General features: G+C 32.1%; 1 protein-coding gene across 4 annotated transcripts in view; it reads left to right on the top strand.

Moving 5' to 3' along the window:
• The window catches only part of LOC138309494 (uncharacterized), a 28464-nt gene extending 16611 nt beyond the window's left edge, over nt 1–11853 (top strand). For 2 of the 4 annotated variants that reach the window (XM_069250707.1, XM_069250709.1), the window contains one exon: nt 6178–11853. In XM_069250707.1, coding sequence (XP_069106808.1) covers nt 6178–6377 — 200 coding nt within the window. In that variant the 3' untranslated portion in view covers nt 6378–11853. Of the gene's footprint in view, nt 1–256; nt 283–6159 lie in introns of all 4 variants that reach the window. The other 2 variants (XM_069250710.1, XM_069250708.1) reach the window with 2 other exon arrangements.
• Nucleotides 11854–13757: the final 1904 nt, after the last annotated feature.

The raw sequence follows: 13757 nt of genomic DNA, 5'->3' as shown, positions 1-13757 counted from the left end.
TATAAAAGTTGTGAAATGTACGCCAAACTAACGGGAGCCTTGTAAACCCACTGATGTTCACAGAATCAAATTTTAGTGCAGAATACAACTTGAACAAGTTTAAAGTAATGCTATCCAAATATTCTCTCTAGTGTAATGATATTTTAGTGGAAAATGTCTGGTACAAAAATCATATACCCAGGTATAAATACCGAATTATGTGTAAAGAATATTCAGCAATTTGTAAATTACTGAGAAATGATTTTATTTCATGAAGGAAAAAAGCTGTAAGAAGATGAGAAGGTAGAATGTTTGTGTTGGTATGATAATAAGGATTATGATAGTGATAACCATGTGTACAGTTAGGTGTGTGGGTATTCAGGCACTAACTCTTTATAAAGACTTAAAACATGTTTTTTTTTTTTTTGTTAAGCTTTTTATATTTGTTTATATACAACAAAAACGCAATCAACAGTACCTGTTTATTACTACAGTAAACATAAATTTTGGCAATCAGGGGCTACTCACTCAATATATAGCTATATACATAACATACTCTTACATAACTAAAATAATAAATAGAGAAGAGGCTTGACCCTGTCGAAACTCCAGAGAAGCGACTTGACTCTAAGTATAGAACTACATAAAGAAGAAGCTTGACCCTGCCGAACTTCAGGGAAGCAACTTGACTTTACGTATAAAAGAGATGGCTAAGCATATATAGAGAAGAAGCTTGACTCCCCAGAAGTGTGAAGATGCAACTTGACTCTAGTGTTAGCGTAAAAAGAAGACATGAGAAAAAGTTTGACTCTGTACTAGGAGCCAGAGAAACTTCTTGACTCAAAGTATTCTTGAAAATATAATGTATGTGTTACTGATTTATTGGGGGTAAAAATTCCCCTGGAATTAAAAGCCAGGGAATTAAAATTTAAAAAAAAACTAATGCAGAAGTTACCAAATATTAAAAGCTGGAACTAAACCATACACGCCTAAAGAGTGAGTAGCGCATAACAAAAAGAAAATACAGACAGTAATGAACATGAGATAAACAAAAGACAGAAAATGGAATCCATAAATAGTACAATGGTGACGCAGGGGATGGTGGGTGGGTGCTTAGAAAAAATGACAGCCACCTCCTACGTCAAACACTGCCTCAAGCTATGGTCAATAATGGTGACCCCCTCTAGGGGATAATCCTGATTGGTCAGTCGCAACCCCTAAACTACTCATTAGCATAATCTATACATAGTACTGTAACATTTGCATACATGATAAGAACAACACAGTCACTTACATAAATCAGTCTAAAAATTTCAAAAACCTTTAACAAAACAAACAAACAACAAAAATATAAACTTAATTAATCCATATAATATATGATATAAGTTTATTCCAGAGCAAAGGGAAATAACTGTTGTATACAAACTGTAATTTAACATTTAACATGTCAAATTATCATTATGAAGTGAGTTGGGTTGTTTGGGGTGACAGGCACTAACTCTTTATAAAGACTTAAAACATAGTTGTTTTTTTGTTAAGCATTTTATATTTGAATGAAGTGTGTAGACTTTTACTAAGCCTATTCCGTCTTTGCATATTACAGAGTTAGCTCCCTTGTGGGTAGGTATCAGTTGTTACGTCATTATTATTTTGTGAGCGCAATGCACATCGTTTTCTCCGAACTGTACTGGCTGGCGACATATTATCGTGAAAAAATGCCGATTTTTCTCTATTTTTTTCTAAACGTTGTATTTAAATTTAGATTTTTAGAGTTGTAAGTAATCTTTAGTTCACAACACTTCAAATGAATAAGCTTTAAGTGAATTTATATAATATTTTACAATAAACACAGCCCTTTGGAAAAAGTCGGTCAAATAGGTTTTCGTGTCATTTTACTGAACATATTATCGTGATTTTTTTCAAAAAAATATTAAAAATAGTTACGTGTGATGGAATAAATTAAATTTGGTATCAACATAAAGATAAACATTTGAACTATTTTAAAAAAAATAATTGATGTAAAAACTGCGTTGCAAAAGAGAGAAATCGTGTATTGTTTATGACATGTCCAATCGTTAGATTACGCTGACACGGGAAATGAAGAGGTCGCCATTTACCGATCTATTTCTGGTAAAATGACAAAAATTTCTCTCATGTTTGTATAGATTATTAGCATTCTGAATAAATTTTAAAGATATTTGAATGATTTCTGGTGGTGATTAATTATGTAAACAATAAAATAACAAATAAAATCGGCATTGTTTACTACCTTGTATTTTGTCGTCTGGTCAAAAGCGCTTGAGTGACCCCGATCAGCGTTCTTTTCTAAAATTGAATTACCTCCCTTACACCTTTCGTTTTTTGAACGCTGTTGTCTATCATCAGAGGAAGCAGACGATATATAAATCGGAACTATTATCTAAGAATAAAGCCGATATCATGCACCCCCCTGACTAATGTTGTACTTGGGAGGTAAGATTTACTGAAATTTGGTATTTTATGTTAAAAATTAAATTTTCTTCTAAATTTGACAAATATTGTTGGTAATTTTGGTAAGTGTCATCTTTCTAAACACAAAATCGTTTAAAAATCGCATTCGGTATGCCACGCCAATCAAAATCACGATAATATGTTCTTCACGATAATATGTCGCCAGCCAGTATACGTTACGCTTGCAAACACGTGATGTCACAATCGATACCTACCAGCAAGGGTAGATAACTCTGTGATATGCAAATACAGAATAGGAGCTGGGTTGTTTGGGGTGACAGGCACTAACTCTTTATAAGGACTTAAAACATGTTTTTTTTTTGTTAGGCCTAAGCATTTTATATTTGAATGAGATGTGTAGACTTTCACTAAGACTTATCGGAGTTGGGTTGTTTGGGGTGACATACACTAACTTTTTATAAGGAGTTTAGAGACTGGATTCTGAATTAACCTTGTAACATTTACCTTATTATAAATTAAAATCTGTTTACGTTGGTATTTTATATTTGATTTAGGTAATGTTTTTTTAAGCTTTCCATACATAGAATTGGCTTCTATTTTGAATTTCAATCTTCTCTATCATAGCACCAAGTATACATCATATACATGTAGTACCATTTCAAATTGAGTTCTTTAAACTTAAGATTTCTCTTATATCTTTCATGATCCCTCAGTTTACTTTTTTCTGTAGTTCTTAAAGTTGCTTTATATTTGTGTGTTCTCTTAAGGAAGATTTTTTTGTACAAATGATTGATTTATTCAAACATGCTTGAGAGCCGTATTGTCAGTTTGTTTCTGGTATTTTTGATCATGTCCTATTTCAGAAACTTTCCATTAGTATTAAAACACCAAGAAATTGCATCTTTCTTACGTGAACACAACTCTTTTGAATTGCTTTGCTTTGTATTTTGTTCATTCTTTGCTTTGCTTTAAGACATGCGAACTCACTGGTTCATGTAGATAAGATAATGGTCTTAATCCAAACTAAAAATGAAATAGGATTACAATCTTCATTCAGAAGGCGAAATTTTGTTCCTTATCATTAATGATCTGGACCCAGTTGTTCGAAGGGTGATAATTAAGCGTAATCACTAGATCATGTATTGTTAGGGCCCTTTTTGGCCCCCAAATCCATGAAATTTATTTAGTTATAAATTTGTTGTATTTTAGATATTTAGTACATCCCTGATTCAACTAAAATGACTTTGTCTAAGTTTGCAGGTGTAGTTGCCATGGTAACCATCCAGAATACGCATAAATTATGAAAATGTGGAAATTTGAACAATTTTGGCCATTTTGGAAGGTTTTGTCTGAAACTATAGAGCGCTTCCTTGAACCATAGTTTTTACTAAGAATATGTATGTACTTCCAATGACCTTAGTTTTTACTAAGAATATGTGTGGACTTCCAATGACCTTAGTTTTTATTAAGAATATGTATGGACTTCCAATGACTTTAGTTTTTTACTAAGAATATACATGTACTTCCAATGACTTTAGTTTTTACTAAGAATATACATGTATATGTACTTCCAATGACCTTAGTTTTTACTTAGAATATACATGTATATGTACTTCCAATGACCTTAGTTTTTACTTAGAATATACATGTATATGTACTTCCAATGACCTTAGTTTTTACTTAGAATATACATGTATATGTACTTCCAATGACCTTAGTTTTTACTTAGAATATACATGTATATGTACTTCCAATGACCTTAGTTTTTACTAAGAATATGTATGTACTTCCAATGACTTAGTTTTTACCGTACTAAGAATATGTATGGACTTCCAATGACCTTAGTTTTTACTAAGAATATAAATGTACTTCCAACGACCTTGGTTTTTACTAAGAATATGTATGGACTTCCAATGACCTTAGTTTTTACTAAGAATATGTATGGACTTCCAATTACCTTAGTTTTTACTAAGAATTATAATGTATGTACTTCCAATGACCTTAGTTTTTACTAAGAATATATATGTACTTCCAATGACCTTAGTTTTTACTAAGAATATATATGTACTTCCAATGACCTTAGTTTTTACTAAGAATATGTATGGACTTCCAATGACCTTAGTTTTTACTAAGAATATATATGTACTTCCAATGACCTTAGTTTTTATTAAGAATATGTATGGACTTCCAATGACTTTAGTTTTTACTAAGAATATGTATGGACTTCCAATGACCATAGTTTTTACTAAGAATATGTATGTACTTCCAATGACCTTAGTTTTTACTAAGAATATGTGTGGACTTCCAATTATCTTAGTTTTTACTAAGAATATGTGTGGACTTCCAATGACCTTATTTTTTACTAAGAATATGTATGTACTTCCAATGACCTTGGTTTTTACTAAGAATATATGTATGGACTTCCAATGACCTTAGTTTTTACTAAGAATATGTATGGACTTCCAATGACCTTATTTTTTACTAAGAATATGTATGGACTTCCAATGACCTTAGTTTTTACTAAGAATATGTATGTACTTCCAATGACCTTAGTTTTTACTAAGAATATGTATGTACTTCCAATGACCTTAGTTTTTACTAAGAATATGTATGGACTTCCAATGACCTTATTTTTTACTAAGAATATGTATGGACTTCCAATGACCTTAGTTTTTACTAAGAATATGTATGTACTTCCAATGACCTTAGTTTTTACTAAGAATATGTATGTACTTCCAATGACCTTAGTTTTTACTAAGAATCTGTAGGTACTTCCAATGAATCTTTAGGAGAAATATAAAGTTTGTTTAATGATGCGCTCTATGGTTTCTAAAACAAAAACTTAGCAAAAATGGCCAAAATTGTCAAAATTTCCACATTTGGGAGCCTAAAAGGGCCCAAACCATACTAAGTCCTTTTCATTTCTCATATGCAGTAAAAACTGTTATTTTTTCTTCATTAATATCAAGAAGTAGATAAAGATTAGTTTTAATAATCTTTTATAAGTTTGACCTTCGTGTCTATAAGGCCTACATACAGTCTTTGAAATATGGTAAAGAAGCAATGACTCTCAATTGACCACTTAACTATGGAATCAGGGCCGCGATGTAGATAAGGATATTCATAGAACCGGCGCAATTTTGAGAGTTGCTATCAATGCCTCAATACTAGTCGGTCCTCTCTACCATGATCTGTTTTAGATAGATAAGTCAAGAAATTAACTTGAGTCTTATCACCTTTTGAACAAGTGGATCAAGGAAATCATCAGAATTTATCAAGTCTTGGTGATTTCATCAGAGGCATAAAGGGCCATGTCCTGATCAATTTGATTGAATAGGTTCTAACTTCATGGACGAATCATATAAAGGGTGCACATCCATAAGATGTCACATTCTAGTGAATTTAACCAATAGGTTCTAACTTCATGGACAAGTGCACGTAGTATTCTGTCGTTGAATATCACAGTGTTATAGGTATCTATTGTGATTTCATAATCTTGTGAACAAAATTCATGTTTTCTCTGAAAAGCTCCCAAACAAGACGTCACAATCAATATCTAATTGCGGGTAGATAATTCTGTAATAAATACGGTATGGAAAATACCAAATAAAAGTTCTGTTAGGTGCCACACAAAACCAGTGAGTTTGGATGCTTCAGTATTCCTTGCATGTGCATGCTTGGTGGTGGCGTTGTTACAGTAGTGTTTGTTCCTGCTCTGTTTTTATACAGGCCCGAATTACTTTACAGCTCCAAGTGCTAAGTCGGTCACAAGGAGTGCCCGAAAACCACCCATCCCCACGACGACGACATCCGACACGGATACCGGAGGCCAAGTGGTGACAGAGGAGGTCGTGAAACTTAATCTTAATCAGCAGCTACAGAAACAAGACAGCGGATTGGCTGATGATTCCTCGTCAAATAAATTCTTGCCACCCATTGGGAAATAATTACACAAAGCAATTTGTTATAAGCTAATTTCGAATATGTATAAAATGAATGATAAATTTGATATTTTCATACATAATTTGTGTTTTAAACTATCATTAGTCATGTTAGCACTCTCATTAAGATGAATGATGTATACAACATTGATATTTGATATAGTTTTGTTGTCATGAAACTACAAACTGTTTAATGATGCAGACTCACAAATGTTTCTATGTATATTTTGTATTTGTAAACACTTTGGTGTAGTATGTAAATAGTTTCATTAAAAAGAGTCATACTTTTGCCAAGGAATTTTCAAGCATAGAAAAACAATTGTTTTACAACATAACTGAGCATGAAATCAACGACACGTACATTCAACATTTCTATATGGTTAAAGATTGGTTTTCTCTCCCACAACTCTGTCATTTCCTTTCCTCCTTTCTCTCTCTTTCTGTATTTGCCCCTCTCTTTTTCCCTCTCTCTTTCTGTGCTCTCTCCCTCTCTTTCTCGTTCCTGTGATCCCCCCCCTCTCTCTCTCTCTCTCTCTCTCTCTCTGTGTCTCTCCATTTGAATATGCATAATTAAGCAGTGCAAGAAACTGACTATTTTGTTAGTCTTCTGAGACATAATGAAACATTGGACAATCTTAGAATGACAATCATATTTTACTACATTCATGTTATATACAATACCTAGGCAAGTGTGTCATGTCGAGGCAGGGACAATATTTAAATGACCTAAATGAACAACTTTAGCTTCTATATTTATTAATACTTTATTTCGTCACCCTAAAACAGTTATTTTGAAAATAATTTGTTATTGAAAATTGCTTTTTGACCCAGAAATCTTACTTTCTAGATAGATGATATAACATAACTATAGGTGTTTATTTTGGTTTTTATCGGAATTACTTCATGCCATAAATGTTAGTATCAGTTGATTTTATCGTCAGTATTGAAAGACATTTTATAATTTTTCAACACAGTTTGTTTGTCTTTTTTCTTCAAGTTAAAGTGTTATTAGGACTTCTCCTTTTGAAAGATTATTGTGCATTCTATGTTGAATTTACAATTTCTACAGTACTAGCTGTTTTACAAAATTAATTGTTTTGGCTGTCACTAATATTTCTGTGATAAATTTTATTATTTCAGCCCATTTTAATTAACTGATGTAATTTAGTATATATTATATTAATAGGCATGTGCTGATTCAAAATCAATTTGTGCTTATTCATTGTTTACTTTTTAAAAGAAATTTTATTCTATCTCGTTACAAAGATTTTGTGTTGAAATATATAGATATTTATAAATATACTTGTTAAAAATGTGTTACTTATTTTAACGTTTAAGCAACAAGTTCTGTTAATGTGACAGGTTCTAAAGATACAACATTACAGACATCTACAGAATAATATTTGTGATTATTACATTACATTTCTACTGCCACTGTGAACATTTCTTTACGAAGACACTCATTCATCCCTTAAGTAGTATTGAACGTTGTTTAATTCCAAGGCTTCATAGTAGTTCATCAAGAAATTTCAGGGGAGATAACTGTTATATTTTTCACCCGTTTTGTATTATATGTCTTAGCAGCACTTTCTCAGTTATTCTTTAATACCAGATCGATCAGCATGGTTTGAACTAGCGAGACCTAAAAACATTTTGTAAGACCTAGAACAAAACATATAACCCATGCAGCACTTATAATTACAGGTTCTTAGTTCAGGAGATAGAAAAATCTCACACTGGTAAAACTGTGGATATCCCTGTCTGGGGTAAGAGAAAACTATATCCCTTATCTAGAGGGCTTTTGGTCCTTCTAGTGGAGTACATAATTCTAGGTCAATGAGCGATGTCCCTATGGTGGAAGTTAGTACAAGTTTTTGTTTGAGGCGTAGGTGTTCATTAGGACAGTGTTGTTTGTTCTTTTTCGTTTGTTTCGATAAAAGCTAAAGTAGAACACTTTGCTTTTCACGCTATAGAAGGTAACACATATTCAATGATAGAATTTTTTTTAACATTGATCATCATGTGTTGCATTTCTGAGTTATGCTTTCTGTTAAGTTTGATAGCTTTATTGTTACGCTAGCCCGTTGTCCTAGTTAGAAACTAATACAAGGATGTATAACTCAAGGAGCTATAAAAAGCAAATATAACAGTATTATTCCAGCAACATCGGGAGTCAAGGTTTCGTAGATTTTCTGTATCTGTTTTGTTTTAGCTTTTAAGAACAAAGCCTGCCTAACTTTATAATTATTAGAAGCATGCTACTAGATATAATTGTTGAAAGGGAACATTATTTTCACTGCATATGTGTAATTTAGGAAATTTTCTGTCAATTATAAATCCTTCTTTTTGCACATCCTCCATTCAATTCTAAAAGTTAATGACTTTCTAAGGACTTATCACTGTAGTAGTTATATATTTTGTTACCCAGTAGATTCTGTAGACTTTGTGTTGTTGACATTTATAAAACAGATGTTGTTTATCGTATCATACACATCAAATTCAATTCATCACGTACATCATTCTGCTGTTTCCTATGACAGTTATCTGCTCTCACCAGCAAGTTCAGCTGATCGGTTATGCTAACAACAATTGTTCTTAGTATTTTAATACATTTATTTTGTCCATTGATCTGCTACAGCGTGTACCAAAAATACATGTGTAATTTCAGAAACATATATACACAGAGATTGGCAACTCCGCCATTTTTACGATCAGCAGAAGTGCCTCATTATATGCAAATAAGGTTTTAAATACACTATAAATAGTTAAATACAGGACAATACATTTGATCTGTTACAAAATTCAGAAAAGGAGCAATAACTCTCTTAGCAAAAGTGGGAAGAGCTTTGAATTGATTTGATGTTGTATGATGTATAGATAGCGCTGTTTGGGATCTATTTACCAAAGTCAGTATTTTCTATGTACATAGTTTTGTTTATTAGTTGTTCTATTATACATTTTTAGTGTTGACCTTCCTCTATATCCGTTTGATTCTAATAAAATGTGCTTGTTGCCTGTTACTCCTCTTGACCGATCACTGGAAACACAAAACACTTATGATAACAAGGAATTGAAATATTAAAGTGAACAGTCGGACAAGGATGGCTAAAGTCGGTAAAAATGGTGTGAACGTATCCAGTATAATTTCTTATGGAATAGAAAAATAAACTTTCTCGTCAAAATCTGTCTGCGTACGTAGTAATTTATTTAAAAGTATAGGAATCCTAAAACGTCCTCCCAGCTGACTATATCTGTGGTTACATTTCCACGCAGCCTCGCTTTCAATGCTTTCAACTTTTCTTTATTTCAATGGTCAGAACTGGGAAACGTAGGCAGAACTTGACCGTCGTATTAATATGTGAGCACTTTTGGAAGGCCAATGAACGCATTTAGACTGGTTTTCTTTGTCCGACTATTCACTTTAATAATGATTATATCAGTATCTGCCTTACATAAGCCTTCACTTTTTGGCATCCTTTAGATTAAATATCAGAACATTTTATTTTTGTTTTCCTGTACAGGATTACTCACACTAGTATGAAGGGTGCGATTTACACACATTTATGTATGTTTAACAAAGGAAAAAAGAGTCGTAGCAGATAGTACGTTATTTCTGAAGATGATTCCCACCATTCAATAGTCATATTGTAATATTACAGTACTTGTTTCGTACTCAAGTCTATAGTTAATTTATTTATATTTGCTCAATTTTTGTGTGAATTATTTTTATCATTATATTGAAGTGATGGTCTTCCCGTGTATGAAATGCAATCCTTTGTCACTGTCGTTCATTGTTAAATTTGTTGATCATCATGCACACATGGAGAAAATCCATTTACATGTACTGGAATGTATTGGTTTTTATGGGACAATTCATCATAATTCGTCCAAGCCTGTAAAAACTTCAATGACATTTCCATAAGTACTATATATATTATATTCCGTCCTTAAAGCGATGTAAAGTAATTATTGCATGCATTGTCATGTTTTGTTTGGTATATGTAAATTGATGCTGATTATAGGTTTCAATACTCTGTAAAAACAGATCAAGCAGAGTTTTTCAGAGATTCGCTAGTATATGCTACCTAGCTCAGATAAAATATTTTTACATTGGTAAATCTGATTTTAAGAATGTAATACTTTTGAAATAGTAAATTTTGTTCAGAGTCAAAACTGTGTGAAGGTTTACTCTGGTTTTATGTTATATTTTACAAATTACCTGTATATTTATAATTATTGTTACAGTTCAGATGATACTGAAACTTTCATATTATATATATGCTGTTACAGTAAGGGGTATATGCTACCCTATCAATCCTGTATTACTATAAAATACATACATTTGTTATTGTTTGTTTACCTTACAGTATGTCATTGTATCAGTGCATCCATGTGAGTTATTTGTGAATAATTTATTATTTTATTTTATCATCACAGAGTGAACCTCATTTTTAGAGGAAAAAAATTATCTATCAATAAAATCAATTTTTATTTCAAATGCACACTACCATAAAAGGAGAAAGTTCATCTAGTAAAAGTTGATTTATCAAAATAATACACATAAAATAAGTATTTATTTATGCAAGTCAACTTTAAATTCCTGCTTTTTATATATAAACACTTTTCTTAGTACATTAGAAAAAAAGACAAACTTTTAAAAATAACCAATTTTGTTTTGTGCAATATTCATAATAGAATACAAATGAAATCATAACAAGATTACATTTTATATTTTGAATATATATCGTAATAAATTTTAGTAGATTTTTTAAGTTTCCCCAGTCCTTCAGAATAAAAATATCAAAATGGTGGTCACTTCATCAGCCTCAGGGAAGACAGCCGATTTAACACGAGTTACTGTATGACGTGGAACAATCAACATTTTTATTCTAGCGTTTTTTTCAAATGGTTATCGATGAGCTAATAAAAGTTATCATTTTTCGCTTTAATGATATACCTTTGTATAAAATAAGGACTAAGCAGGTTTATGTTTGTGTGAAATATATTGGAACCACATATTTATTTTCGTTAGAATGTACAAATGTTTTAATATACTGTATAATTCCGTCCAAAGCTTGTTTTTTATGATGACTGTTTTTTACTGATATTGAAAATCTACATGATATTGCGTATTTGTGAAATATCATCATAACCCATTAACGTCAGATCCTAACTTCGTCTATACCATTGTATTTACATTAGGACTGTATTTTATTAATGAACAGCCTTATCTTTTCAAATTGACACTGTTTCAAAAATTGGATGACCAGTACTAAGTTTATAAATTTCAAACTTCGTCTCTTGGAAACACGCGGTTCCTTATTTTATATAAATTATTGAATATGCAGTGTTTTTCGTACAGGTCCCACACATCCAAACTATATATGCGTGATTTCATAACATTATAATGTGTATCATTTACATATAAAATTGAACTTGCACTACGGATGAAAACAATTAAATGGTATGTGTAAAATGCTGAGGTCCTAGTTGTTTGTTATTTTTGTGTTCAGAAGAGCACAGTACTTGAACACGACAAGACAGGACAACTGGATAACCTTTAACTTGACCTAAAAACAATAGGGCCGTTTTCATTTATACGGAACAACCAGTTTGACCGTTTAAGTCATTATTTCCTCACGGACCTGCAGTTTTTTTATACAGACCTATGGGGGCTTTGTCAAGGCTCGTCTGAAAACAAGATATAATCATCAAATCCGTCTTTAATTCATCAGCGAACACCTAGGTCCAACCAGTCAAACCGTATATTCGAAAACGGCCTAGAGCAGATATAACCATACCCTACTAACATTTGTCAGAAAAGAGGAACGTCAAAAAATCAATGAATTCTAATGTATGTAACAACTGGATATACCGTATTTTCCGGAGTATAAGCCGCTACTTTTTTCCCTGAAAATCGGTAGTGCGGCTTATACATCAGTGCGGCTTATCCGTGGACGAAAACCAAAATCTGACCATGTTTTTGCATGATTACGTCGTGATTCACATGTGAAAATCGTTAGTTTTACTCGCCAATTTTGTTAAGTTATACATCGACCAAATCACTGTAAAAAGTGTTTAAAAGATAAAATATGCAATGAAAATATATCAAAGATGAAAATAATTACGTATCAGATGCATGTTCATTCGTAAAATTGTTTAATTCACGGCAAATCGGCCGACTGGAGCGTGGTTGTTTCCAGTCACAACACAATGGCGGTTTAGTAAAGTTATACATCGAAAAAATCACTGTAAAAGTGTTTAAACGATATAACGTGATGAAAATATAATAAAGATAAAAATAATAACGTACCAGATACATGTTCAATCGTAAAATTGTTTAATTCACGGAAAATCGGCCGTCTGATGCGTGGTTGTTTACAGTCACAACAAAATGGCGGACTGATTTCGCTATCGATTTGCTGCAGGATTGTTACCAAGAAAATACTAATTAAAACGTCAAAAATCATCAAATATCAATCAATAAGTTAAATATATTATTTAAATATTAGGTGTGTGCAAGAAATGTCCACGGACAGCAAGAAAACGATCTTCTGAATGACTGCTATTGCTAACGTGCACACATGTTACACTTGGTCAACATGTGTATTTCTCGGAATCCTGTCGCTGTGATTTCAATAAAATAATCAGCAATCAAGTTTATTCGCGTGTTTTACATGTTATATAGAACATTATAGCAATGTTATAAGCATCAAATAGTCTATAAAACACCATTTTATCGATCTCTGTAGCGGCAAACACCACGAGGTCATAATCCGGAAGTTTACAAAAATAAGGCTTCGGTGAATTGCATCATGGGATACCTAGTTTACAAACAGTGGAAGAACACTCTAAACGAAGTCGATTGATACAGTAACTCTTTTCTCAAAGATATATTTAATACATAAAATATATCAAAAAAGATATATAATCCATTCCTATGCATAACGTTACCGAAGAAAGTATTTTATCGGCGTACTGAAATATGAGCGAGAGTAAGCATGAACTCAAACTTGCACACGTGTTTCACATATGTCGGTCAACAGGGGAATTTCCCAGAATCCTGTCGCCGTGATTTTAATGAAATAATCAGCAATCAAGTTTATACACGTAAATCACATGTAATTTAGAACATTATACCGAGTGTAAAACACCGCACAGTCATATTTAAATCATTTAATCGATCTCTTTAGCGGCAAACACCACTAAATAATATCCGGAAGTTTACAAAAATAAGGCTTCAGTGAATTGCATCATGGGATGGCAAATTGACTGAGAACACTCTAAACGAAGTCGGTTTCAGGTTAATGATTTACACATCAATATAATAAATACGCGAAATATATCAAAATAGAGATAAAATAAAATCATATCCATACTGAAGAA

Source organism: Argopecten irradians, chromosome 15 (assembly GCF_041381155.1).
Source record: "Argopecten irradians isolate NY chromosome 15, Ai_NY, whole genome shotgun sequence".
Classification (NCBI taxonomy): Eukaryota; Metazoa; Mollusca; class Bivalvia; order Pectinida; family Pectinidae; genus Argopecten; species Argopecten irradians.
The sequence above is the reverse complement of the archived record's forward strand: the minus strand, read 5'-3'. Positions and strand labels throughout refer to the sequence as shown.